The 27574-nt window shown below is 35.0% G+C and overlaps 6 protein-coding genes across 12 annotated transcripts; 2 read left to right on the plus strand and 4 right to left on the minus strand.

The window, feature by feature from the left end:
• Nucleotides 322-5756, minus strand: LOC109332831 (probable RNA helicase SDE3). Of its 4 annotated transcripts, none has more exons than XM_019567906.1 (6): nucleotides 5636-5744; nucleotides 5334-5400; nucleotides 3918-4743; nucleotides 3633-3803; nucleotides 1260-2711; nucleotides 322-871 (listed from the first exon to the last, which is right to left on the minus strand). In XM_019567906.1, the coding sequence occupies exons 3-6, from the start codon at nucleotides 4701-4703 to the stop codon at nucleotides 467-469; spliced, it is 2814 nt and encodes a 937-aa protein (XP_019423451.1). In that variant the 5' UTR covers nucleotides 4704-4743; nucleotides 5334-5400; nucleotides 5636-5744; the 3' UTR covers nucleotides 322-466. The 4 variants fall into 4 exon arrangements, with proteins under 4 accessions (XP_019423451.1, XP_019423450.1, XP_019423448.1 ...); XM_019567905.1 differs by having other exon boundaries at nucleotides 5334-5468; nucleotides 5636-5687; XM_019567903.1 differs by lacking the exon at nucleotides 5334-5400 and having other exon boundaries at nucleotides 5636-5756.
• Nucleotides 7352-10824, minus strand: LOC109332833 (type IV inositol polyphosphate 5-phosphatase 7-like). Of its 3 annotated transcripts, none has more exons than XM_019567909.1 (11): nucleotides 10533-10824; nucleotides 10314-10416; nucleotides 10099-10173; nucleotides 9904-9988; nucleotides 9693-9800; nucleotides 8736-9426; nucleotides 8406-8599; nucleotides 8127-8235; nucleotides 7851-7999; nucleotides 7513-7785; nucleotides 7352-7443 (listed from the first exon to the last, which is right to left on the minus strand). In XM_019567909.1, exons 1-10 carry the CDS (start codon nucleotides 10560-10562, stop codon nucleotides 7563-7565), a joined length of 1767 nt encoding a protein of 588 aa, XP_019423454.1. In that variant the 5' UTR covers nucleotides 10563-10824; the 3' UTR covers nucleotides 7352-7443; nucleotides 7513-7562. The 3 variants fall into 3 exon arrangements, with proteins under 3 accessions (XP_019423454.1, XP_019423456.1, XP_019423455.1); XM_019567911.1 differs by having other exon boundaries at nucleotides 10335-10416; nucleotides 10533-10804; XM_019567910.1 differs by having other exon boundaries at nucleotides 9693-9797; nucleotides 10533-10792.
• Nucleotides 11876-12862, plus strand: LOC109332835 (protein RDM1-like). Its single transcript, XM_019567913.1, has 4 exons — nucleotides 11876-11972; nucleotides 12057-12136; nucleotides 12176-12226; nucleotides 12421-12862. The coding sequence occupies exons 2-4, from the start codon at nucleotides 12061-12063 to the stop codon at nucleotides 12798-12800; spliced, it is 507 nt and encodes a 168-aa protein (XP_019423458.1). The 5' UTR covers nucleotides 11876-11972; nucleotides 12057-12060; the 3' UTR covers nucleotides 12801-12862.
• Nucleotides 13441-16114, minus strand: LOC109332832 (pentatricopeptide repeat-containing protein At3g22690-like). The gene has a single exon (XM_019567907.1). The coding sequence runs from the start codon at nucleotides 16060-16062 to the stop codon at nucleotides 13534-13536; it is 2529 nt and encodes an 842-aa protein (XP_019423452.1). The 5' UTR covers nucleotides 16063-16114; the 3' UTR covers nucleotides 13441-13533.
• On the minus strand, nucleotides 16754-19585 carry LOC109332327 (serine/threonine-protein kinase HT1-like). Of its 2 annotated transcripts, XM_019567273.1 has the most exons (7): nucleotides 19334-19585; nucleotides 18587-18883; nucleotides 18374-18495; nucleotides 18008-18216; nucleotides 17744-17918; nucleotides 17337-17471; nucleotides 16754-17235 (listed from the first exon to the last, which is right to left on the minus strand). In XM_019567273.1, the coding sequence occupies exons 2-7, from the start codon at nucleotides 18858-18860 to the stop codon at nucleotides 17029-17031; spliced, it is 1122 nt and encodes a 373-aa protein (XP_019422818.1). In that variant the 5' UTR covers nucleotides 18861-18883; nucleotides 19334-19585; the 3' UTR covers nucleotides 16754-17028. The 2 variants fall into 2 exon arrangements, with proteins under 2 accessions (XP_019422818.1, XP_019422819.1); XM_019567274.1 differs by lacking the exon at nucleotides 19334-19585 and having other exon boundaries at nucleotides 18587-18937.
• LOC109332947 (protein tesmin/TSO1-like CXC 2) lies at nucleotides 21252-25850 on the plus strand. The gene is made up of 10 exons (XM_019568122.1): nucleotides 21252-21856; nucleotides 21992-22155; nucleotides 22264-22864; nucleotides 23480-23940; nucleotides 24043-24117; nucleotides 24373-24553; nucleotides 24636-24731; nucleotides 24810-24876; nucleotides 25014-25161; nucleotides 25244-25850. The coding sequence occupies exons 1-10, from the start codon at nucleotides 21800-21802 to the stop codon at nucleotides 25581-25583; spliced, it is 2190 nt and encodes a 729-aa protein (XP_019423667.1). The 5' UTR covers nucleotides 21252-21799; the 3' UTR covers nucleotides 25584-25850.

A 27574-nucleotide genomic window follows, 5' to 3' on the forward strand; every position in this document is an offset into this window, starting at 1 on the left:
ATTTCTGAGGCACAAATGGTAAATGATGGTTCTATCCTTTCCAACCACTCCTATTATATTCATGGCTCAGTAGTGCCACTTCTCACATACATGTGAGAAATCTTAGATTATTCAACCCTGCAACCATGAAGCACACCTTGCCTTCTGTTTTTTTTTCTTCATTTGAATCAAAGGTAATTTCAATGGAGAAAAACCAGAGAAATTTGAAGCAGAAACAAATTGACTTCATTTTTCATTAACTTGTCAATTTTAAAGACAAAACACTTCTCATTTTCAGTTGCATTTGTGAGTATGAATTCTAGCAGGATTTTCACCTTAACGTATAATTGAATCAAGTGACATGATTAACCACCAGTAATTACTCAAAACCCCTTCACATTCAGAATTCCAAAAATCCAACAGAAAGTTATAACAAAATATGCAAAAACAAGAATATTCATATCAATTCGAAGTCTGAGTTGCTGGATTAATTCTTCCACCCATCAGACCATTCCGCTTCATCTGTAACAGGTTTAGGGATCTCAAACTGGGATGAGTCTTGACCCCATTCTACATTATCATCTTGACCCCATCCAACATTTTCAGAAGGTAATGCATTATCTTGACCCCATTCTACATTATCATCTTGGCCACGCCCTACATTTTCCGAAGGTAATGCATTATCTTTACCCCATTCCACATTATCATCTTGACCCCAACCTACATTTTCAGAAGGTAATGCATTATCTTGACCCCATTCTACATTTCCAGAGGGTAATGCATTCTTTCCTTTGTTACTGTTATCACAAGTCTCCAGCCTTTCTGGAAGAGTACAACCCTGATAAGATGAATTTTCCACGCAATGCCACAACATTTGGCTCCAACGATCATCCTGCCAAATAACAAGTGAAGAGTGATTCCATAAAATACAATAATTATCAGAACCAATGATCTAGCTAACAATCACTGGTCTGAACCACTTTTTTCATTATTACTAATATTTTTGTTTGCATAGATTTTCTAACATTAACTATCCAGATGGAAAGAAAGCTGACTCTTTAATGTAAAAATAGTAATACTATTATCTGTGCTATAAAGCATCCCCATTTCATAACACAACCATACAAGAATTGCAAATTAATGAGTACCACCTCAAAGTAGAACAGTTTGACATACATGCAATGCAATTAATCAGAGGATATATGAAATTGTTGCAATTACAACGAGTTTTTTATCAACAAAAAATGCTGCAATCAAAGGATATATGAACAGCTTTTTACCTTGCAGATAATATGAGGATTCCCAATTATAATGAGCATTGAGATCGCACGGGTTATAGCCACATTAAACCTTCTATGATTGCTCAAAAAGCCAAGACAGTGGACTCTGTCAAAGTCATTGTGTTTGATGGTTGACCGAACAGTTGATACGATAATAACCTCCTTCTCTTGACCTTGAAATTGCTCAACACTACCAACTTTGATATCAGGCATATCTAGATTTTCAAGTGTCTGTTTAATTTTGAGCACTTGCTGCCTGTATGGTGTTATAATGCCAATGTCTTCATCCCTTATATTCCCACCAGCTATCAGCCTCTTCACTACTTCGACAACCTTACTTGCTTCGACTCGGTTGAACCATGATGGGTTATTCCCTTCTCTTTCATCGCATCCTTGGATGCCAAAAAAAAGAATAGGGAATTCCTTATTAGGAATGAGGTCTTCACTCACTGTGAAAGTTGTTTGATCTCTACATGCAATCAGTTCTCCATTATAGAACAGCTTTGAAGGGAGATATAAAATCTCTGGGTGACATCGATAGTTTCTAAGCAATGTAGTTACATAATTTGCATCTCCGCTGTCATACAAATCGCATTCAAACAACCGTTCCATGTATGATTTCCCCAATCCAAACTGTTCTGCATTTTTGGAAAATACTACTGGACCCAACTGCATCGGGTCTCCAGCTAGAACAACAACAGTCTCCCTTCTGCAGAGATGGGATATAGGTATCATGGTTTCCGGTTCTGAAGCTTGGCCAGCCTCATCCAAGAAAACGTGAGAAAAGTGACCCCGGGCAACATCTTCGGCATACAGAAGAGAGGCACTCATATATGTGGATATTACAATCTTGTAATGCATAAGGGCATTGAATGGGGGGCACTTAAATATCAAATCATCAAAGAAGCAGAAGCGGATCAGCTCAGGTTTGAGATCCTCATATGGCCTGGTAGATGCATTGAGCCTGAATATTTCATTTTCTCGAAATTCAACAGCCTGTTGAGCAAGGAGTCGCTCCAGTATGTAGTCTGCTGCACTATTCGAAGGTGCGCAGATAAGAACACGTGCATTCCTATGATGCTTGTAGAGCTGGAGGACTGCTTCTACTATTGTCCTTGTCTTGCCCGTACCTGGAGGGCCATGAATTAGATATGGTGGTGCACCTTTGCTACCAAGAATCATCTTGATTGAACACTCCTGCTCCTCATTTAAAGAACCAGATATGGGAACCAAATCATTGGTTTTGATGCACCTCCTTTTAGATGAAGCAGATGGAAAGAGAAACTCGGATCCCAAGCTTTCTGCCGCTTCAACCGCTTGATATAACCTTCTCATATTGATCCTATTATATGTGAAATGAACATTATATAGATTTCCATCTCTGTGGAGAAGGTGAAATTCGGGATCAAACTTCAAAAAGATCTCATCAGCTTCGACGCGGTGGATAAATCCCTGCAGAAACTTACATCAGATTTTACATACAGGGCAAAATTGAAAACCATAACTCAATTCATTTTCAGACTAAATGAAAAAATAACTGCCGAAATGCATTTCATACAAACATTGTGAACTTCGCAACTCTAAAGTTCACACATACATGTTAGCAAGTAAAAATAACATATTCTGAAAATTACTTATAATAATGAATAATATGTTTGTTAGATTCTACAATTTTACACTTAACAATTATATGCATATTTTAACAATACTTGATATTGCCAATTTTATCTGAAAAATTAGACATAACATACAAGTCTATTAAAACATGATAGAGTCAAAGCAAATTAAGAAGTTGAACTAAGAGCCACATATCGGCATCGGGGGCCAAAAGCAAAAATCATTTGTTGGTAATATATAGTTTGTAAAAGAGATTCTTTAAAGGGAGTCAAATAGAAGAAAAGAGACAAACATGTCAAATTTATTACATGCAATGATTACTTTTTAAAGAAAAAACTATGACTCTGTAAAGATCTCTAACTTCAATTTTCTGTAAGATTTAGAGCCTTTACTCGCTAAAACGGAAAGTGCATTGCAAAGGAGCTCAATCTGTCAGTCACTTCTAGGTTATATATGTCAATGCAGAAATGAAAAGCATGAGCCATAAGGGAAAACATTATTAATGTCGTCTTCATAAATAAATCAACAGTTCAACCCCAACAAGATGGCATTATTTAGTTACCGATGAAGATAACTTTATGACGAAGATATGTACTCTTCTTATTACCTACCAGATCAGTCTCCCTTTATATTGCCTCATTAAAAAATACAGAAATATAACAGTAAGCATTAAAGAGGTACAAAAGTTTCTAGGACAGATTTTATTTATCCAAGTAACAAGTGAAAATGTCATAAGAAATCAAATGAGGTCTAAACCTGATAGGATTTGTTGTTGTTATCATGTCCCGATGCTATCTTGGCGAAGATATAATCCCCATGAACCAGTGATGGTCGTCTCTCAGCAAGCCCAGGAACCTCCATGGACAAGAATTGATTTGATTTCTTCCTCATTGTTACAGAATCCATGTCATAAGTCCTCATGTCTTCCTGAAACCAGAAGCAAGTGCAAGATTAGAAATAAAGATCAATCTCTTTGTCTTTGATGAACCATAAGATACTCTTCTTTTAGGTCTTTCATTCACAATAAACAAATAAGATTACCTCCAATTGTATTTCTTCCATTATCACTAATGTCTTGAAATACACAGCATAACGGCCTTTTCTAAGACCTTCTTCAACAACTTGAGGGATCTGCTTGCTCTCAAGCAAGTCTCTGACATCCCTCGGAATTTGATATTTTGGAAGCCTATTTATGTATTTCCGATTTGCCTTCCCTAGAGGACGAAAGCCTGGAACAACATTTTCTACAACAAATTTGTCTTTTCTCCTTCCTTTTGAATAAGGTCTCTTAGCAGTCAAAGACTTGGATATTTTGTCTTCAACTAAGAGGAAAGCCACCCTTTCTATAACTTTATCTCCAAGATCAAAATTCAGAACTGAAGAGTACATGCCCATATCTTTTGTTTTGCAAGACAACCATACTTTTAAGGTCTGACCAGGCTGAAGCATCCTGTCCTCCAAAGTGAATGATTCTAAAAAGCTCTGAAGTGCACATACTTCTGAATTTGAATTTGCTGATGGAGGTTCCATCAGAGAAAGAGTGAAAGAGTCTGCCGGATTTGAGGCAAATATGTGAACACTCCATAGGGTCACAGGTTCACAAGTAGTATTCTTAATGGTTATTATATCCACAGCAGTATGTCCAACAAATACTGATTGGGGTTTCCCGTCGACAAGTGCAAATGGTGCAGATATAATGATTGGTTCTTCTTCATTATCAGCATAACTATAAACAGATTTCTCTTCCTCAAAATCTAAAAATCCGATTTCTGCTTTCCCTCCAATGACAGAGCGCTCCTCATCTGACCAATCTCCAACGGTACTCATTGGAAACAATTGTATACTGCTTCCAAGTTTCAAATCAAATCTACAAAAAACATCACCACATATATGTATATATATATATAGGATAAGGCTTTTAGCAAAGGCACAAGGGTTTATTCCCTTGTTATGTAAATTAAAATCAAGAACTATGAAGTATTCCTAAGTGGATCTGAATTATCTCATTCTACTCACTGAGAGGGTCCTATATGAGAGAGTAAGACACAAAATACATATGTATATTATTGATAGACCCCAGCACAAATCGTGATGGGTCCATATGCAATACAATTTGTGTCCTACTCATCCCAACAAAATTCTCCTCGGCTATTAAAAAAAAAGAGAAGATACAAATCAAAACCTAAACGACGCGATATTATTTTAGTAGAACCTAAATTACAGTTATCTTATTAAAAACTAAATCTATGGTCTTACTAAAAACATGTGCTCAAACTTGCAATTTTATATTTCTTTCTCTTAAAGTTTTTAGTCTCACCTCTCATCTTCCTTATCTATAATATCCAACCAAGGAAGGAAAAGCATACCAACAAAAATGAAAATACACAAAAAAATTAAAACATACATAATACATTGCTAAGAAACAAAGAATAATGAAGCATTAGGTGAAGAACAAACCCTGTAGCCAATGATCAGAGCTGAAACAAACAAAACCAGCCTTCAATTGAACCTCAGGGAAAAGAATCTGAGACAAAACCAAAACTTGTCAGCACGTAATTGTATGAATTAGAAAACACATTAGATGGGTGAAACCTAGAAATTTAACAAAGTAAAGGTTAGAATGAGTAAAATGATGACTTTGAAAGTGATATTTTTTCACACCCCATAAAATTAAAAACAACAAAAATCGCAAATTAAGTGGAAAAATCAGAACTTTCCACCATTGGGGGAATGAAGCAGTTTGATGATGGGGTTTTAACCTGGTAGTGCAAAATGCAGTATTGAAAAGTGAGGGTTTTTGCATAAGTGATGGTGAAGACTGAAGAGTAGTAGTACTTAGAAACCGAAAATGGTGGAGGGTTCAGCCATACCAAATAAAAACAAAAACAGATAATAAGAAAAATATGAATCGCCAAAAAAAAACAATTTATTTGAACAGTGGAATGTGCTTTAAAAAAATTAACCAATTTTAACACGAAATGATATTTACCTATAATCTAACTCTATTAGTCTATTATAATTGGTATTAAAATTATTAAATTCGTAAAGAAAAAGATAAATAAAGCAATATTGAATTGTTGAGGAATATAATATTATTAATTTATAACAATGAATAAACTGTAGTTGATAATTTGTGGGGTGTTACATAAATAAAAATAGTGAAAGGGTTGAAAGATGTTACAGTAAGTATTATTGATGAGCAACATGTTTGTTAATGAAGAATGGAAAGCATTGGGGAGGAGGAGAAGTGAGGTATAAAAGTAAAGAAAAAATAACTTATATTGATATTTATATTCTTTTTATTTAAAATGATATTACACTTTTATCCTTTAAATATAAAAGAAAAAGTCACTTGCTTCGCAATTAATTATTTGAGAGGAGTCTCACTCAAATTGGGGAGCACTATTGATGAGCAATAATGTATTTATAATGGAAGACTGAAAACAGATTATAACAAGACATCCAAAGATAGACTACAGTCTAAGATATTTTCTGGTATAAGGAGATAAATTGTTTTCTCCTACCATTAAAATCATGACATATATATGTCTTATTTAATCATGACATGTCTTTCTTGAAATGGTATTCAACCTTGAGGTATACAACACAAACCAATGTTTTGCATTCCATGCTCCAACCAAAGTCTCTATCATAACTCCAAATGTCACTTTCTTTGAACTAGTTCCACACACCAAACAACAAAAATCAGGGAACAGTTACAACACATACAATGAACATTGTCATAAATATTTGTTATTATGCTCATTGCTTCTTCAACATCAACAACATGTCTTAGGATAAAGTGAATGTGGAACAGTATGATCAATAAACTTACTATTCTTTCTCCTTTTTGACTAAGTAAATCCCATTTAATTCAATCTTAATAAATTGCTTTATTTCTTGTTTGTTATGGATTTGGATTCTCTTTCATGGACTAACTGTTCCAAACCATATCCTCATCTAAGTGATACATATAATCTGATTATTCTTCAACCCCAAATAAAATACAAAATACCCTTAGTATTCATCAACTGCATATCAATTCATCATACTCTAATGATTACTTGGATGATATTTTCACCTCCATTCACTAATCATCAATATTCTCCAAAAACTAAACAATTAAAGAATCTTGAATAAAAAAATCATCATCTTCTTATTCCACTTCCTGCACAATACCAATAACAAAAATGGTTTGTCATGAGTATGCGTGCAGCGTGCATATATCAGTAACATTAATATATAGCAAAAGAATAATATAGTACCTAATGATTGTACACATTGGAAAGTTGAGTGTTTGTTAATTGGCTATCAAATTATGTGCACCGAAGCTAATCATGTCTTATGCAAAGCATGACTGTAGTAGTGTTATTTATCTGCACCAGACAATGAAAAAAGTAAAGTTCAAATTAGACAAACAAGTTCAGACCAAAAGCAGAACCAAGAAAAGCGTGAAAGAGAAAAATAAATCTAACCTTTTTCGGTATTTGGGAAATGGGTTGTCTCTATCAACCTCTCTACGGATCAATACTCTCTTCAAAGTAAATTCCCTCTTGTTCACCACTTGCTGAAGTGAACAGTAAAAGGTTCATGTAACATTTCAATTCTAACAGAATATATTGGTCAACATGAATACTTGAATGTGGATGGACATGTCTCATATCTAGTACCCATACTTTCCTTCCTTTAGAAAAAGCTTAGTTCAGTATATCCACCAGTGCATGGCAGAAGTTCCTCCACCTCAATTCTAGAATGGGAACAACCCATATTTTTCTCCAATCCTCCATGAATTGACTCAACCTCGGCCCAAAATGTGCCGTAAACAGGTCTATGGTCTGAAAACCTTGATTCACCGCGGACGTAAGATAATTGATGGAGGCCTTCTCCATACCACAAAATACGGTCACACCTATACAAAATATTTGTATGTTATATTGGCCTAAGTTGCAACTATTAGGTGATTGATTAACTTACCAAGCAGGTGTTCGCCTTTTCTCCTTTGGGTGCATATCGCCTCCAGAGTATCTATCTGAATTAGTTGAATACTTGTATGTTGGAGGGAAATAAATCTTTCCTTCATTCCATCCCACAAATGCATGACCTTTTTTCTGCTCTAATCTCAACTGCGAGGACGAAGGAATGTGCATGCATATGAGACTGATTGTTTTTGTTATGCAACAAAAAATTTAGTTGAACCTTTCAAGGTAAAATAGAAAAGAAAATATTTATGATGAGGTAATGCATGCGTACCTGATCATTCTCTAACAATGCTCTCCAGTTTTGCATCTCAACAAGCGCTGTAGCAGAACGGTGGGAGAGGGCAATCCGATAATTCAAATCTCCAAGCCATATAATTCGACTAATGAAGTGAAATTCAAAATTATAACAGTTAATGCAAAATTGTTAAATTAAAGGAGAATGAAACGATAAGGGGTTTGGAAATGTAGGGAAACAGAGGTGTTATCATTTTCATTCATCATAAGAAATCTAGACAAGGTGTATAAATATTAGTTAGCATCAGATTCTTACTCGTGCTCGAGGATTGTCTCAGGAGACTTCTCATTGTCCGCACCATGAACACGAGGGAACCTTGTCTTTTTAAGAATCTCCATCACATCAGAATTTCTTCTTAGTTCATCGCCCTCTTTCTGTCCAGAGGTTAAGTGGCTACAAATGAAGCAAAAACTTGTTTCATGCAGAGACATGCTGACTGAGATGGATCCCTGCAAATATAAGCAGTATAACTCTCATTTAAGCCAATTTACCTTTTCAAGTAATCAGTATTTTTTGTCATGAATATCTAAGGGGCAAAACAAAATATTAGGACCTTTGGACTATCACGGCTAATTTAAAATTTACCTTATTTCCAAGATAACCCATCAATCCTCTGCCAACGTACGATACTTTCATGTTTCGAACATGATCTTTCAACTCACTTCTCACCCATACAGTAAGAAATATTCCCACCATTTGCTTATTCGCAACAAGGCAGTACCTTGAATTCCCTGGCATGCCATATCCATCTTCATTAGAGGCAGGTCCACAATAAGACATTGGTGAAAAGGAAACTGTACTCGAAGAATCTCCAAGCCCGTTGTCATCATCAGGTGAACCCCATCTTGAATAATCACTTGGTCTAGAGTAGTCACTTGCCCTGGAATAATCACTAGGCCTATAACCCCATCTTAAACTGGGATCAAAGTCACTCTGCCTATGACCAAAGATTACACGATCACAGACGCTGAACCTTCGGTCTAGTTCTGGCTGCACAGTTGGAAGATCATTGTCCATTTGCCAGCTGTCAGACGATGTTTGGAATGATCTCCGGTGGAAGAAAGATGAATTCTTCTGCCTAGTTGATCCCTCGAAATCTGCATTTGATTCTGCAACTGGTTGAGGAACGGGAGACGGTGTGTAATAACCACCACCTCCACTAGTACCAGGAAGGTTGTTCAAAGTCTTTCGAATGAGAGCCGTCCATTTTTTGGCAGGGCCATTGTCTTCTGCCCCTAAGATATTACTAGCATTCAAAGGAACTATCTCTTGGAATCTGCAACAACAAACAAGTAGAAATGTGACATTAGTAACAAATGACGAGTACTAAGTTTGCATGGATAAGATTTTAACAAGCAGGGATAGTATCTGTTGCCGCACACTTAGTGTCATTTTCCTATGTCATTTCCCTCTAATTGATCAAGAAATTATTAAGTTGTTGGATATTTAAATCATGTAATTTAAAATCTTATTTTTTTTACCAATCAAAAGAAGTGGCACAAAATGTAGGACAATTGATGTGTTTTTAGGACGAATTCTTACCCAAGAACATAAATATCTGCAGGCGCTGAGGCATGAAGCCAATCATCCAAATTTAAATTACTTGGTGGGGATCTTCCAGCTACATTCCATGTAGCAACAAAAATGCTGCTCACAGAGAATAGAGAAACACTCAAGAGACATTGAACACGGCCAAGCAATAAATAAATGACAGCAGTTTTGGTAAAGACAACAAATCAGAGAAGCAACATACCTATAGTTCTGGACATCAATAACTCGAGGATGGTCAAGATTCATTTTTGCTTGCCTAACCCGCTCCGGTTTCCTGCTAAACTTTTCTGTACATATATAAAGATTTGTATGAATTTCAGTACTAAGAAAAACAAACAAAATATCAGGATTTTTACAAGTTTAATGATTCATAAAATGGAATAGGGTAATTATGAACCTGTTTTGCTCTTTTTTATCATGGATGGCTCTCTCTCAGAGAAACTGTTTTGTCTTCTGTATTCCACATCACCTCCTGAATAAGGGAACAAGTTTCAATGCATCAAATTCTGATTCATAAGAGGGTTAAAAAATGGCTTGCAATTAAGGGATTCAATTAACAAATACATGAGTGTGGTTAAACAATGATTAGTATAAATTGAAAGATATATCCACCTTTATTATAAGAAACACTATCTTCTGTTGGGTGTGGTGAGTCCTCCTCACTTTTGGTTTTGATATTGAACAACTTTCTGACCATTCTCTTGGACCATGAGAGCTTCATCAAGCAATAGAAATACACAGAACGGTTAAATGAAAATGTTGAATTTAATTTCCCACTATGTAGAGGGAAAAAGGGAAGAAAAAAATGGAGCTGTGGGGTGTGAAAAAAACCTTGCTTTGATTGGAATTGTGATCTGTCATTGTTGAAGTTGTACTTCATATAGCTCCCCAACTATCCTATGCTATTTTGGGAATGTGTGTTAGATAGAAGGGTGAAAGAAGAAGAAGAAGAAGGAGAAGAAGGTGAAGAAGAAGATGAATGAATGATGTAGTTGTGTAAGTGTATGTGTGACAGTTAATAGTGTAAGAAGATGAATGAATGAAAGGGAGAGAGAGTGGTAAGGGTTGAAGTCTTTAATGCATGAGAGTGGGATGAGATTCTGAAACAGAACAAGACAATGTGACAAAAAAGGGAAAAGAGAGAGAGAGAGAGAGAGAGAGAGATTGAACTACTATGTTTGTGTGTGTGTTTGGAACAATAGTAAGTAAAGTATGGGATTTGAAGAGAATAAAGTGCACTTAAATAAGAGAGAAGAGAAGACAAGAGCTTTCTTCACATTCAAATTCTTAAATAATGTCTTTTTATTTCATTCAAGTTCAAGACAAGGGAAATACAACTCAGAATAAAGATTTTTTCTTCATTAATAAATAGACAAATGGTTTATATTTAAGGTTTTTTTAGCATAAAATGCCTCGGTTTGCCCTTAGTGATTGAGATATAAGAGTACCCTCTTCAAGTAGTCATATTCATTCCTCTAGTCTAGTCTTCCAACCAAAGCAAAAGTAGTTGAACCATAATAAAAAGCTAAAGAGGTTCCATTATTTATGTACATATAATACTCATGAACTATGGAATAAACAAGTGGATTGGTTGTATTTAAAACATAAGTATAAGTATAAACTATTTGCTATGTTTATAGTGTTAGGAAAGGTATCACAGTTTTTTAATGAAGACCTTACATCGATCATGCCTATATTATACAATATACATACAAAGAGATGTAGTAAACCTTTATTTCATTCTTCATTTTAGCTAAACAGATAGATACAAACAGAAAAAGAGTAAAGTGAGAGAATAAAAATAAATGTAAATGAGGATGCAAAAGTAAAATTGTAAGAACAAGGATTTGGATATAAAACTCAAAGTCAAGGAGTATGGAATGAATCCAAAGGATGATAATGTATCAGGAGAAGAGAATGTATGTATAATATATGAGTTTTATACATTATATTTTGTTATTATTAACTCTTTACAAAAATAATAATACAAATGAATGGTATATGATGCATTGATTTATACTAATAGTATATAAATATTACATTTAAATATTAAATGGTTTAAGTGAAATGAAAAGATTAATTTATTATTCAACAAATATTCCTTTAGTTTTTCGCATGGGTTCCTTATGAAAATAATATTAAAGAAAAAGGGGGGTGGTGCAACGCAGCGTTTAAAGATGGGAATAAAAGTAGGGTTATTTGATTGCATTTGCATATTTGCATATTTGAATTGCATGAGTGAAAGGTGTTGTAGATTATCTTCGCGAATTGGTTAGTTCCTTCATGAATCTGTGTTATTATTCTGAATTCATTTTGATTATTAATGTTATTGTGTTTGTTTGTTTGTTTGTTTAGTGAGATGAAGAGATCATTTCCATGGGAGGATGAAGAAAATGATTATGATTCTTCTGACTCTGACTCTGACTCTGACTCATCCATTCCTCTTCCCACTGCTACTAATCACATTCCTCTTCCCACTGCTACTAATCACATTCCTCTCCCTCCCCTTCTCATCAATTCCCAAGGTATTATATTATTATTACATATTTCACATCCCTTCTTCTAAACTATATTATTCTTATTATTACTCTGCTACCAACTTGTTCAAATCAGATTTACTCACTCTAAGTTTAATAACTCATATGTATTCTGTTTTCCAGATAACTTGTACATGTCTTCCATAACATGTTTTTTAACTCAGTCTCATCCTTGCATGCAGATGTACTCATTAAACGGGCAGAGATGTATCAAGATTACATGAAGCAAATCCCGATCCCAAGTCATAGAGGTTCCATCATTCCATTTACCTCATGGATGGGATTAGGCAGATCCATTAAGCAGTTATATGGACAACCCCTTCATTATCTCACAAATATTCTCCTCAACCAGTGGGACCAATTGAGAATTGGCAGCAGCCATGAATACACGCCATTAGACGACATAGTTCATCCATGTAAAGCTGAAGCCACCATCTGGCTCATGGAAGAAATCCACCGCCAAACCTCATCGCATGTCCAGATCGCTCAACACTGGAAGAGGGACCCAATGTACAATGCTTTTGTTGATTCTAATATCCCAACATTAGAGCACACACCATGAAGCCATTTAATTTAGAGGCTTTGTACTGTATCATTGAGTTTGTTTCACAATTATCTTTTCCTTTCCTCTAATTTCCATTTTAATAAATTGCTGCATCTAACTGGAAAATATACTTGAGACTTCACTTTCTGCTGTTGCTTTTGAGATTGAGCTGTGATAGGGAGCTGGAGAGTTCATATACTGGAGTCTCTGCTGTACAATAACATATACATTTATTTTGATAGAAGAGTGCTCGAGCATTCTATAGCAAATGCCTTTGTGATTTTGATTTCCCATGAAATTTCTGCATTGCCCCCCCTCACCCTTTATCTGAGCCCTTTCAATTAACAAGGAAAATGTCAATAAGTAAATGTTTAATTAGAAAAACTTTTTTTTTTATTTTTCTCTCTGTTATTTTTTCACACTTATATGCTTTATTTGTTAAAATAGGCCATTTAAGTTATTTTTATTTTAAAATTGGTTCTATACGTTTTTAAGTTACCTTTGTAGCTTAAAGCCTGTTTTCTAATGGTACGTTTTCAAAAATAAATAATAGAGGAATTTGTAAATGTTTTCATTTTGTGAGAAAAAAGCTTGTTTTGGTAAGACTAAAATGAAAAACAAATGTGGGACCAAATTGAAAATAACTTAAAAGAACCACTCTAGTAGTAGTATTATTGTCTATTCAATTGGAATTGTCAAAAGTGAAGTTGATTTGTAAACCAGATGTAAATAGTCCCTCTTTGTAATTCTCTTACCAATAATCTCTACATGAACAAAATCCTTCCTTGAAAAAATGATACCTGTTATTATCTCTAACAGTAATTTCCCTATTGTATAGTTTAGACACTAATTTTGCAAATGAGTGACAATCAGAACACATTCTAAGATTTTTGACTACTCTTATGGGTATGCCTTGACCAGTAGTGATTAGTCCATAAGCCATGGCTATTTTCTCACTATGTCTGCTTAGCAAATGCACTTTCTCTTGCTCATCAACATCAAGCAAGACATTGGTTGTGTCAGGAACATACCCTGCCTTGCTAAGCCTATAGTTCATTTCCTGCAACATTAATCCAATTTGGTTATTCTCTGCATGTGATTCATCACCTGAGGTGAACTGGTGAACCAATCCATGAACCTCTATTGAGCTTGATCCAGGCAATTTTTTAGCCCCTTTTTCCTTCATTTGCAACCTCACTCTTGCAACATCACTCCATTTTCCAGCTGATGCATATATATTGGATAACAACACATGAATCCCAACTCTTTCAGGGGCCAATTGAGTTATCTTTTCAGCTGCATAACGTGCCAATTCAACATTTTTGTGTTTCATACAAGCTGCTACAAGAGAGCCCCACATAACATCATTAGGTTCCATTGGCATGCTATGTATGAGATCAAGAGCTTCTTCCAACAACCCAGCCCGACCAAGCAAATCAACCATACATCCATAGTGAACAATCTGAGGATTAATTCCATGAGTTTTATTCATTGACCTAAATATTTGCCTCCCTTGGTCCACAGAGCCACCATGGCTACATGCAGTTAATAATGCCACGAAAACAACATCATCTGGTTTCACCTCTAGTTTGAGCATCTCGTTGAAAAGCTCGATAGCCCCTTCTGCATTTCCCTCCATTGCCGTAACTCCAATGGCGGCTGTCCAGGCAGACACATCTTGTTTTTCCATTTTTCTGAAAACATGCATTGCACTCGGGGGATTGCCACACCTAGAAAACATATCAACCAAAGCTGTGCCAAGCTGCATGTCAATGTGGATGTCATTTTTCTCAATATAAGTATAGACCCACTTAGCAAGGTCAAGAGCTCCTAAGTATCCTGTGGCAGAAGCAACACCCACCATTGTCACTCTATCTGGTTTAATCCCCTGGTTTTGCATCTCCTTGAATAGCTCAAGTGCTTCCTCAAACATGCTCGCTTGAACCAAGGCACCAATCATAGTGTTCCAAGATACAAGATTACTTTCGAGCATTTCATCAAAGATTCTCCAAGCTAATTCCACATCACCATCTCTAACCAAACCTGCAATCAATGAATTCCATGTCACCACCGTCTTGTTTGACATATGCTCAAAAACTTTGCAAGCTGCTTCCCTTTTGCCACATTTCATGTACATGTCAATGATGGCGTTGGAAATGTTATCCCAAACTTCAAGTCCATTCCTGAAGACATAAGCATGCGATAACTTCCCCACAAAAAGATCGCCTAACTGTGCACATGCTGCAATTGTAGATAGCATGGTTACCTTGTCTGGTCGTGGTCCCTGTTGCAGCATTTCATCCAAAATCACTAGCGCTTCACTGGCCATCCCATGGTGCACATAATTTGACATGATAGTATTATACGTAACCAAATTTTTATCAGCACATTCATTAAAAATCCGCCTCGCAGCACATATATCTCCACATTTCATGTACATATCAACCAATGCATTCACCATAAGCACATTAACCTTCACGCCCAAATCACTTATACAAGTACATACTTTTCCCCCCAATTCCAAATCCTTCAACTTGGCACAAGCAGATATAACACAAACCATGGTCACCGCATTAGGTTGAACACCAGCCTCAACCATATCAAAGAACAGAGAGACAGCCTCCTTAGCCAGCCCTCTCCCGGCATAGCCATTGATCAAACTAGTCCAAGAAACAACATTTCTGTCAAGCATTTTATCAAACACTTTACGTCCCAACTGAATATCCCCGCATTCCGCATAAAAATGTATCAATGAGTTGGTAACAAAGATATCTTTTTCCAAACCCATCTTCACAACCACCCCATGAACTTGAAGACCCTCAGAAATGGCCGTAATCTTAGAACATGCACTCAGCAAAAACGGAAAGGTGAACTTATCAGGCACAACCCCCATGACAAGCATGTAAACATAAAGCAAGATTGCATTTTGAGCTAGCCCAATTGAAGCATAACCTCTCAAGAGAGAATTACACATGAACAAAGAATGGATAATTTGTTGGTTGTCCTTGGTGAATATCTCAAAAGCATTTTTTGCATAGTGCAAGGTTTCATGTGTACCTATTTGGACACAAGAGGAAATGAGTTTGTTAAAGTGAGAAGGGTTGTGAGAAGGGCCATTCTTCATGATGTAGCATTGTAACTGCTTTAGTTCCTTGAGGGTTTTGCAGTTTGAAAATGATAGGTTAAGGTTAGGTGATGAGTTATTGGTGAGTGATTTAAGTTCGTTTTGGGTTGTAGGAGATGGAGTAACCGTATGAGATAGATGAAAGGTCGCAGCCATGATGATGATATGCTGTTAGTTACTGTCAGATACAACTAAAACTACTTCAATAATGTTGGGGTTTCTTAGCCTTCACCATTTTATATTTGCAGGACATTTTGGGCCTATGTCACTAGATGATTTTTCCTAACTCATTTAATTTAATGCTAAATCTAGTTTTGGCTTAACAAATATGTCCATAAGTCCCATATTTAGGGACAAAGATCTGATGTCTTAAACCGTATCCTAAATCATGTTCTGAACCAGTAAAAACATATTATATTATGACAAATAAAAATGCTCATTATTTCTTCTGTTTTTGTTTTAATATCATTGGCCTAAGACATGGTTTGACACATCTCCAATACATTGTTTCTATTTCTTTTGATTCCTAGTCCACAACCCTTACTATAAACATCCAAGTGTGCTTTTTCTTCTTCAAAATGTAAAGATGTTGTTCATAGACATCCCATACTATTTATTGGTGGTTGCTATGAGATTGTAATCAAAGCAAGAATCATTGTGATGGTATATTTGGACTAATAAAGTTTATAGGTTTAGGAAAGTGAAATAAAGAAAAATAGAAAGATGAATTAGTATGATAAGAAAGAAAAATAGGAGGAAACTAAGTCCCGAAATTCATATAGCTCCTCGCAAGAACAAAAGAGTATCACACAACTTGAGGAAACTAAGTCTCTGTAAAAGACAGAAATGGAAATTTTGAATAGATAAACATAGCCTTTTTTCAAGCAGAAACAAAACCAAATTTTCAGCACTAAATACAATATCTAAGAAGTAATGAAATTATCTCTTAGGCCAAAAGTTCAAAAAGATAATAAGAAAAAAACAATTTACTTCCTTCCTTTTCCGAATCGATCTCCTCCTCGATCTCATCGAGTCGAGGAGGAAAGGGTGTTGAGCTATAAATTGGCAAGACTTATCATAAAACAACAGTCGCCACCTTTGCCTGTATATGTCATGGGAATTTTAAGGACCGCGGGTTGGGGCAAAACAGAAGCAACCTTTAGGCTGATCTTCTGGTATCATTCCACCACCTTTGCTTGTATCAAGTGCTTCCAGCATTCTCACCACATCCTCCATTTCTGGACGTTTATCTGGATTCCCATCCCAACATTTCTTCATTATATTCGCAAACCCACTTGGACAACACCTCGGAATTTCTGGTCGTAAATTCTGGACCAAATCCACCATGAATGAATGTATCATACAATATGTTAAATTAAGCATGCAGGCATGTAAGCATGTTATGGTAAAAATTATCATCGAATAATTACCTGACGAACAACCGCAGATGACACATCGGCAAAGCTTAGATCTGGATAAGGCATATCACAACAATATATCTCCCACAAGCAAATGCCAAAACTATAGACATCACACCTCCTGTTATAAGGTTTACCATCCAAAACCTGCACATACATCATATCCCAGGATTAAACCCAACCACAGCAAGTGCTTATCTTAAGATTACTGTACTAATAGAATTAGAAACACTCGAGGCAGCAGCATGCGAGTATTTTGTAACTTTGAACTTGCGTATATATTTGAAACCAAGAAAATACCATTTCAATAGTCACACGATCTACCCAACCCGGACTTCAGACCTCGTACACTAGGCTGCCGTCTTTTAATATTTAGACAACCTCAAATATGATTTTGTTATTTTCAAAAACATGATTACCTCAGGTGCCATATATCCAAGTGTTCCAGTTTCACCAGTCATGTCACTTGGATTCATAGCTTCAACACGCGCAACTCCAAAATCAGCTATTTTCAGATTCTGATTACCATCTAGGAGCATATTCTCTGTTTTCACATCACGGTGAACAATCTTCTTTGAATGTAGATAGCTAAGACTGCATATTGGGGAAACAAATATTTGATTTCGATAAAGAGTTAACAGTTTATATATCTTGAAATGATAGACAAAGGAAATAGGACACACCCCCTGGAGAGGTCCAAAGCTAACTGAATCACGATTTTATAAGCAAGTTTCTTCCGCCTATTTCTTATCAAGTATTGTTTTAATGTGCCACCAGAGACAAACTCAACAACAACACAACATGCCCTAGAAGGAAGAGAATCTTGAGCACCGTTCGGTGGGTTTTGCAAAGGAATCTTAAGATTTGAAGTTCCCATTGAAGCTCCCACAAACTGTTGCAACAAATGAATGCAAAACAATCACTAAAAAAAGAAGTTAATCATTAAAACAACAAAGTTTTTATGGACTTGTAAGACGTAGCTATAACAACATCGTCCTTCATCGACTTTCTTAAGCAAATAATTGAGAATGAAGATTATGAGTTTTTACTTTTGTAACATTTGGGTGGTCAAGTTTGTGCCAGACAGCAACCTCTTGCTTAAAAGATGCTCGTAAAGCAGCGGTTTCGGCAGAAGTAGCAACACCATCCTCACCCCAGTCCAACACTTTCACTATAAAATTCAACATAATAAAACTAAAGACAAGCAGCCAGAATGAAAATGCACTAACATGTAAGAAGAAATGAATAAAGTGCGAAAAAACCTGCAACATCTTGGCTATCATATGTGCCCCTATAAACAATGCCATATGCTCCGTTAGCTACGACATGTCGTAAATCCAATTTGGCCAAATCAATCTCCCAAACCTCTTTAGGCCTTTTTGTATCAGTGTTACTTCTCGACCAAACCTGGCTTAAGTGCTTTTCAAGCTGCGCATCCAAACTCTTCAGATCAATTTTATCAGCTCTGAAAATCATATCTTTACTGCTTTTGTTTCCCTCATCTTTCATCTTTGAATTCACATCTTCTGAATCCATCCTCAACACTCAAATTCTAAAACCTACTTCAACAACCAAGGTGCCAATAAAATAAACTTTAAAAAATCAACACCAAATTAGTTATTTATAAAATAGTCATATGTCAATGAGTTAGAATAGTTGTAATATAAAAATTGTGAGAATAATAGATCTGGGTCTTACAAACAATCATGATAGTCATATGCCTGTATATTTTAATATTAATCATTCAATCAAGATCTAGTAGTCCATACTAAGTTCTCATTTCTCACAATAGCGCATTGTGTTTTCACTTGAGTAGTTACCTATATATATATATATACATATATATCAACGTCAAACAGAATCTTCATTCTATATATCCTGCCTAGAAAATTGACCCTCCTTTCAAGCCCACAATGTTCTACGGTTTTATCAGAAAATGACCCAATTCGCACTACTCTATGATGAAGATAAAAAGAATGGGGAAAAAGTATATGCAAAAAAGCACAGACCTTGACAGCAGAAGCACTAAAAAAGCAGCGGATTCATCAAGTAGGAGAGATAAATCCAGAACCACAAGTATCACTTTAAGAATTACACTAAATAGGAGCTAGGAAGATAAGGCATGGACGAAAATTTTGACTTTAATTTATTACTTGAAGGGGGCAAATAAAAATAAAAATAAAAATAAAACTGTGGGTGCATGAACCTTTTTAGCTTTTTTAAGAATCAATTAAAGGATTTGGCTTTTGATAAGCATTGAAGATGTTAAATTGTAAGAGAGAAGAGTGGGTGTTGCGTTAAAGAGTTTCATATCTTAAACATTAAAAGCTGGAGTGGAGGAACAAGTTTCAAGTATCTACAACCAAAATCTCTAACTGTCTTACCTACCCAAAACATCCTTGTACCGTTTCGTACACAACCATATTATGTCATTATTCTCACGTATTATCAAAATAAAATATGTTATTTAATTCAGAAGTTTCTTTTATAAACACATAAGTTATTATTTTATATTATTTAATGTGCTTATTGAATAGATATAGAAATAGTGTCCTTTTCGGAAAGATGATCATTGTTGATACGAACCGGTGTGTTTTTTAATATTAAATATTCTTTGGGAATCCGGTATATATTGTAATATATCCGTGGATTTGTTATTTTTTACCTTTTTCTTTTTAATCTAATTCCAAGATTTAATATATATATACTGATAGTGTAAGTGTTTTTTTACACTATTAGTATCAGTACCATTGATTTGTTAACAATTATTGACTCTCAAATAAAAGTAATACAAATCAATAATGGATGTCCAATTATATCTTCTTTCTTTTTGTATCATCTAAATTACGTCTACATGGCATCATCATAAAGCCCTATAAATATTATATATGGAATGTGTTTTTAATCATCGTATAAACATTTCATAACAATAATAACATACGGATTGAATGAAATCTTACCAGATTCACTAATAAATTTGTTCATAGGAAATTTAATTTCTATGCATGTATATGGACATATCAACGAGACGTTGAATTTGTAGTGTAAAATTATACTAAAATATCAAAAGTTTAATTATTGATAATGATATTTGTTAAAAATGAAAATCAAGCACTCAAAAAAATTTAATTCATCACTTATAAAAAGAGATATATTTTTCGTTATACCAAATAAAGATAATAATAAGGTTAGAATGCAGTCCACATATATTTATTAGGAGGGGTCAACATTTGGTTATAAACTATTATAAATTGTTCTATTTTTTGTTTTTTATATCTAAATCTTGTCTTACTAAATAAATAAAATATTAATTACTTTTTAAATATTTGGTACAAACTACAATGAATAATGTCTACGAATTTCTTTATTCTAAGTTGACTAAACATGAGATTATAATTGTATTTAGTGAAATTGCATTTAGCATTTTTGATATTTAAAATATAACATTGATCTCCGAGTGTTGTTTAGAATCAGAAATAATTGACGTGGTTGTGGTACGTTAAGAGTATTGGTCCTATACTATTACACCACGTGTCCCAAGGCTTCGTAATAGTATTGGTGGGCCCTCTGTTACTCTACTCATATATAAATATAGAAATGGATCTATCTATCTTCTGACACCATATATTATTCATTTCATATACTACAACCATATAAATTTGCGAATGATGTTGAGTGAATTGGGAGGAGGAGGAGGAAGAAGAAGATCACCATGGATGATGCTCATTCCACGACTCTGAAGGCAGATTTAGCAGCAGTGTATATTGTGTGGCTGTGACAATTGGAGCACACACTGCATATCAACAACTAGCACGATCTCCTGCTGTTCATGTTAACAAGAGAAGAAGAGAATCCATTCCAGAATTGTCTGAACCTGATCACACCGTCAATTCTGGAATGGAACAATGTTTGAGATAGAATAAGAGTGGAACAATGATGTATGTGGCTTTTCTTTCTCTTCATCAATATTATTATTATTATTGGTTGCATTGAAATCACGTGATGACTTCCAAAGTTGAAGGACCACCTGTCCTACCAGTATCACTTACTCATCATGGGTATCTTAATTTTGCAGCTCTACCTCACATAAATGTATATTTTATTATTATCAAATGGCTTGGTTGGGGCTTAGTAATTAAAGATTAAAAAAAGAGAAAGAGAAAGAGAAAGAGAAGAGAATAAAGTAAAAAGATAGAGAAAGAGGATGAAGGTGATTGTGAAGTGTTGTTATTGTTAATAAGAGAAGCAACAACCTTACTACCTTACAACCTTAGAGAGAGTGAGAGTGTGAGAGTGAATGAGGTTGTCCCCACTCCCACGTGATCAGTGTAAATAAAAATAAATAAATAAAAAAGTAATATTACTTCTCCCGCCTTCTATCATCTTGAATTGGATTGACTTAGTCACACTCTATTTCTTCTTCTTCTTCATTCTTCATTCTTCATTCTTCACTCTTTCACATTTCAATCCAATCAATGGACACACCACAGAAGAATCAGATCAATGCTGTTAACACCAACTCTATATTTGAGGTTCCTTCTCTTCTTCTTCTTCTTCTCCTCTTTCTCTATTTTACAATTAATATCTATATCTATATCCATACCTTGTTTTCCTCTTTCTATATCCGATTATTCATTAATCACACTTTTAAGCTTCTCTTTATGCAGCATTCGCCCGTCTTCAACTTTATCAACAGTTTATCTCCTATCAAGTATGTTAAGAAGGCTGCTCCTATTACTCAGACTTTCAACTCACTTGTTTTTTCATCGCCTCCATCCGTTTTCACATCACCACATGTCAGTTCTCTCAAGGAATCCAGATTTATGAACAGGTACAAATATTTCATACATATAATTCATAAGTAATTTTGACTTAAGGATATCTTATATAGATGATTTAGTTTCTCGTTTATGATGGTTTACATATTATTTGTCACCAGACATATCGATGTCAAGAAAATCTATTCAAATGAAGAGGCTCTTGCAGATTCAACTCCTTTACATGGTAACTTGAGTGAAATACAGGAAAGTACCTATCAAAGGATCTTTGTAAGCAATGCTGCAATCGAGCTACCACAACCCTTAAAGTATAATTGTGGTAGAGCTGACAAAGCTAACAATCTCTTGGAGTTGCATGGTGAGGCAACATCAGATGTCCAGGAAGAAGGCTATGAAACAGATTCAGTTGAGCGCAAAGTTCTTCATGAAGGAATTGAACCAAAGAGTGAACGCTCAGAATGTGATTGGGATGGCTTAATTCCCGAATCCACTGATCTGTTGATTTTTAATTCACCTAATGAAGCAGGAGCTTTTCATGCCCTATTTTTGAAACCCTTGGACTCTTCTGTCAATTTTACGTCTCTATTACCACAAACTACCATCAATAATGATCCCAATGTGCAAATTGTTGATTCAGGTGCTTCTGGTTCTGACCATGAAAATGAAGATCGTCATTCGGAACCAGTAGCAGTCACAGAAACAGGCCAGGCATTGGACAATGTTGCCATGAATAGCATTCCAAATGAGAAAACGGATGATGAGGTAGGGAAGTGAAGTCTGTTAGTGTTGTAGTAAATTATGGGTACCACTATATATATCTTTTCGTGTATGAAATTGAATGTTTTCATGAGTTAGGTCAAAGGCATGATTTTCTAGGCCATGTTGCATTGATATGGATATGATGATAATAGGTAGTCATACATATGAAGTAAGGATACAAATGAGATTTTAGAAAACATATTCAAATGTAAATGGTGACTCTACCTGTATATATGTACTAGTACACCATAAATCATATTAGCATCCCTTTTCACATTTTTAATCTTTATAATTGCATAATTTTCTTGATATTCACCTTTACCCTTTGTTGTGATTTGTAGTGAAGTTGTGTTTCTAATTCTAGCAAAATACTGTATTACTTCGGTTTGTAGCCAATTGTTACTCTGTAAGTACATCATGCTGAAAATATTTGAGAATGCTGTGGTAAGATATATTGTTAGTACTTAAAGTATGTACTATATCATTTTATATGGCATTTTGAATTTTTGTGGTTCATAAATATTTGAGATATGATTTTTTATTTCTACTTGTTTTGAGAATGTATCCACTGTTGAACAAATGAGTCACTCCAGAAGCACTTTTTTTTCATGTGTTAAGCTTGTTTATGTGACACAACGTGGTCTGCGGAGGCGCTGTCTAGACTTTGAGATGGCTAGTGTGCTAGGAAAGAATTCAGATGATAATTCAAATACAGATTCCACTACTTCACAGTCTGTCAGGGAGAGTATTGCTAATGAAAAGCAACTAGTTCCTACAAAGCGCAATAGTGATTCGCGGAAGTGCATTTTGCCTGGAATCGGTTTACACTTGAATGCACTTGCAACCTTAAAAGATCGCAACAGCACTAAAATTGATGAGTTGTCTTCCGGAAGACAACTTAGTCTGCTTTGCTCCACTTCTTCATTGCAAATATCTACAAGCCAAGAACATCATCATCTAGCCCTTGTTGCTGTATCATCTGAAAGAGAACTGGATTTGTCAAACAATGGTGTTCACCCTGCTGAAGATTGTTCCCAGGCTCATGAATATCTCAATCAGAATAGCCCCAAAAGGAAAAGGCAAGTGCAGTTTTTGCTTAGCATGCTTATGTTTGATAATATCCAACTCATTATTTTATGTTTTTCTTTTCTTCATTATTTGATACCAAATTTTATTTGCAGGCGTAAGTCGGACCCAGCTGGAGAAACCGAGGGCTGCAAGCGCTGTAATTGCAAGAAATCAAAGTGTTTGAAGCTGTAAGTTGAAATGATTGTTCTTTTTTGTTGTTGGATGGAAGCAAGCAATGCTTAGGTTACCAAGCATATGTTTGTGATCTATGTTTCAGTGGTCCTATTTAGGGCGACAAAATATTGTCTACTTCCCTCAGGAATTGTGCTTATTTTTTTCTCCTGCTCTCCAAATCCTTTCATAATGTGAAAGCATGAGAAAGAAAATGACCTTAAAGCTTTACAATTAGCCTTTTTTACTTGGTTTTCTCTTTTTTTTACCAGTTATTGTGAATGCTTTGCTGCTGGTGTCTACTGCATCGAACCTTGTTCCTGTCAGGATTGCTTCAACCAAGCTATTCATGAAGATACTGTTCTTCAAACCCGCAAGCAGATCGAGTCTCGTAACCCTCTTGCATTTGCTCCTAAAGTCATCAGAAGTTCAGAGTCTGTGACTGAAGTTGGGGTGAGAAAATAAAATTTAAACTTGTTTCCCATTGTTGAAATTTAACCACATTTGTTGTGTTTTAATGGTTTCCTTCTTTCAGGATGATCCAAATAAAACTCCAGCTTCAGCACGACATAAAAGAGGATGCAACTGCAAGAAATCAAGTTGCCTAAAGAAATACTGTGAATGTTATCAGGTTTTCACACTACCTATATCATGTATGCCTACAATTTCAGTAATGATACAAATTACAAATGCTCATTTTCTTTTGAAGGGTGGTGTTGGTTGCTCCATTGGCTGTAGATGTGAAGGGTGCAAGAATGCTTTTGGTAGAAAGGATGGTAAGTTCTCCCTTAAATTTGAAAAAGACATCGGCAATCAAGCCCAGAATCTATCGTCAACATTTTGTTTGCTTCATGTGGTAATAATATTCCTTTGGCTAATTGGTTTTGTTGTCACACCCGTTTTTCTTGTTCAGGTTCTGCTCTTATAGAAGTTGATCCAGAAGAAGAAACCGAAGCATGCGAAAAGGGTGTGGCGGAAAAAGCTTTACAGAAAACTGTAATTCAGAATATTGAAGATCATTCAGACCCTGCTCTTGTCTCAACACCGTCACGACTTTCCAGGTTTGATGCACTGACTTTTTGTTAGTTGAGATGGTAAAAAATAGATTCCTGTTGTTTAGTATTTGTTTTTTATGCACGACAGGCCACTGCTTCCACTGCCCTTTTCATCCAAGGGAAAGCCACCAAGATCTTTTGTCGCGACCATCTCGGGTTCTGCATTGTTTGCCAGCAGCAGCCAAAAGCTTGGGAAACCAAATTCAGTTTGGTCTCAATCCAAGCATTTTCAAACTGTTACAGATGATGAAATCCCGGATGTTCTCCGCAATGACAGCTCTCCTATCGCTTGCATCAAAACCTCTCCGAATGGCAAGAGGATCTCTTCTCCCAACTGTGACCTGGGATCATCTCCGAGTCGCAGAGGTGGCAGGAAGCTGATACTACAATCCATCCCTTCATTTCCATCTCTCACCAATCATCAGTAGTAATGTTTTTGGTTTGTTGCTGCAGAACCTATGCTTAGGTTAGTGTATATTGAGGTTTGTTTTACTTTGGTAATATGTTGTGTTGCTTACTTAATGTACTCTATTTAAGTGATGGTTATAAACTTATAATCATTCCCGGGATCAATCTTTATTCTTTTCTGGTATGATTTTGGATAATTTCATTATGATAAAGTTCCCTACTAGACCTTGTTTGCATTGTCTTCATGTGTGTTGGTTGATTTGTTCCAAGAAGCATTGTATTCATGGAGTCCTTTTAGTAATTCAGAATGACCCCCATAAAAAATACGTTTGATTTGATGTGCTGAAGTGAAGTATACTTTTCCTATGTTTTATACTCATTAAGAGAGGTAGATAATATAAGTTAGTTTCTCAGAACAAAACACCAAAATATGTCTCATTCATGTTTTGTAGGGAGTGGAGAGTATGGAGTGATATCACATCATGTTGGTAGGTGATTTGCAATGTTTTAAAACAATCTCATCTTTCTTAGATAGTAACATAACATCCATTAGTACCTCAAAAACAAAGAAACCAAATTACAATGGGCTCAATATTGTGTTTGCCTTGTAAAGGAGGTCATAACATTCTTGTCAATTATATATGCCATGTTTTATATTCATATATATGTTTCATTTGGCTCAACCACAACCAGATGAATCAAATAAAATATTACAACATGTGGCTAAGTATATAACCATAAATCACATCCTTATTTACTGATGCCCTATTTACTTTTTTTGATGAATTAGATGCATTATCATTTAGTAAATTGAAAGGTAGAAAAAAATTGTTGCTTCAACCACCACTTTTAAGAAGAAGAAAAAATTCACATTGGTATGAATTTACAAGAGTAGCGTCCACACAAGTATATGTTCTATTACCTCTTATAAATTAATGTTTTTATTGGGGAAATTGACAAATACTTTTTTATCATGTTTTTAATGTGTGCCTTAAAGCATCTGTTAAGGAACCATTAGAAACGAAGTTTCATTATGAAGGAAATTGTAATCCCTTTGAATTTGTTTCTTTGAATTTGTTTCTTCGAATTTTAAATCCTTTTAGTATCATTATCGAATATTGCTTATTATTATCATTATTGGTTATCTATGCTTTTAATCAAAATCATATCCATATAAACGTCAGCATCACCAAAATATTTATATAACATGGAACACAATCTCAATTTTTTACAAAACAACATTTTGTGCTCATAAAATTAGAGTAATTAAGGGAGAACATTTTTATCTCAATATAATAAGACAAAATACAGCAAGAATTTGAAATAAAATTATAATTACATACTGAAAAAAAAAAACACAATTTTAAACTCAGATCATATTAATATAAAAAAAAAACGAAAATTTTGGTTCAATAAGTGAAGTCCATTACCTAATTTAAGTTCGAAAATGATATACATAGAGATATAGATAGTAGAGTTTGACTATGATGATGCATGATCCATAATAGAGTGAAGATTCTAAACGCTAATAATACAGCAACAGTAATGTATATATTTGATCATTTTGTTTAGTGTAAGTTGTATCTATGAACCACCACTTATATCTTTAGTAGGTCACCTTATTCCAATTATTGGCATTATTAAAGTGGCATTCTATTTTCATGGTGCTAAGGAATGAATATATTAAGCATAGAACTTTATAATATTCAATTACAAACTTGGTATATTTGACATGTATGTTTAGATGGTATATTTGACATGATTATGGATGGTGGGGACTAAGCTTGCATTGCATTCACACGCATTCCATATTTCCATTCCATTCCATTCCTTAAAGATTACTGTAACCAAATCATTATTAATAATATTATTTTGTTGTTGTTTTTTGACGGTTGATGTGTCAAACCATGTCATAGCCGACACGCTAGAATATATTGTCAAATAAGACAGTAAGAAATATACAACATTTCTATATACTTTGCCTATCAAACAAAGATAAAACAATAATCAT

This window comes from Lupinus angustifolius, chromosome LG18 (genome assembly GCF_001865875.1).
Source record: "Lupinus angustifolius cultivar Tanjil chromosome LG18, LupAngTanjil_v1.0, whole genome shotgun sequence".
Classification (NCBI taxonomy): domain Eukaryota; kingdom Viridiplantae; phylum Streptophyta; class Magnoliopsida; order Fabales; family Fabaceae; genus Lupinus; species Lupinus angustifolius.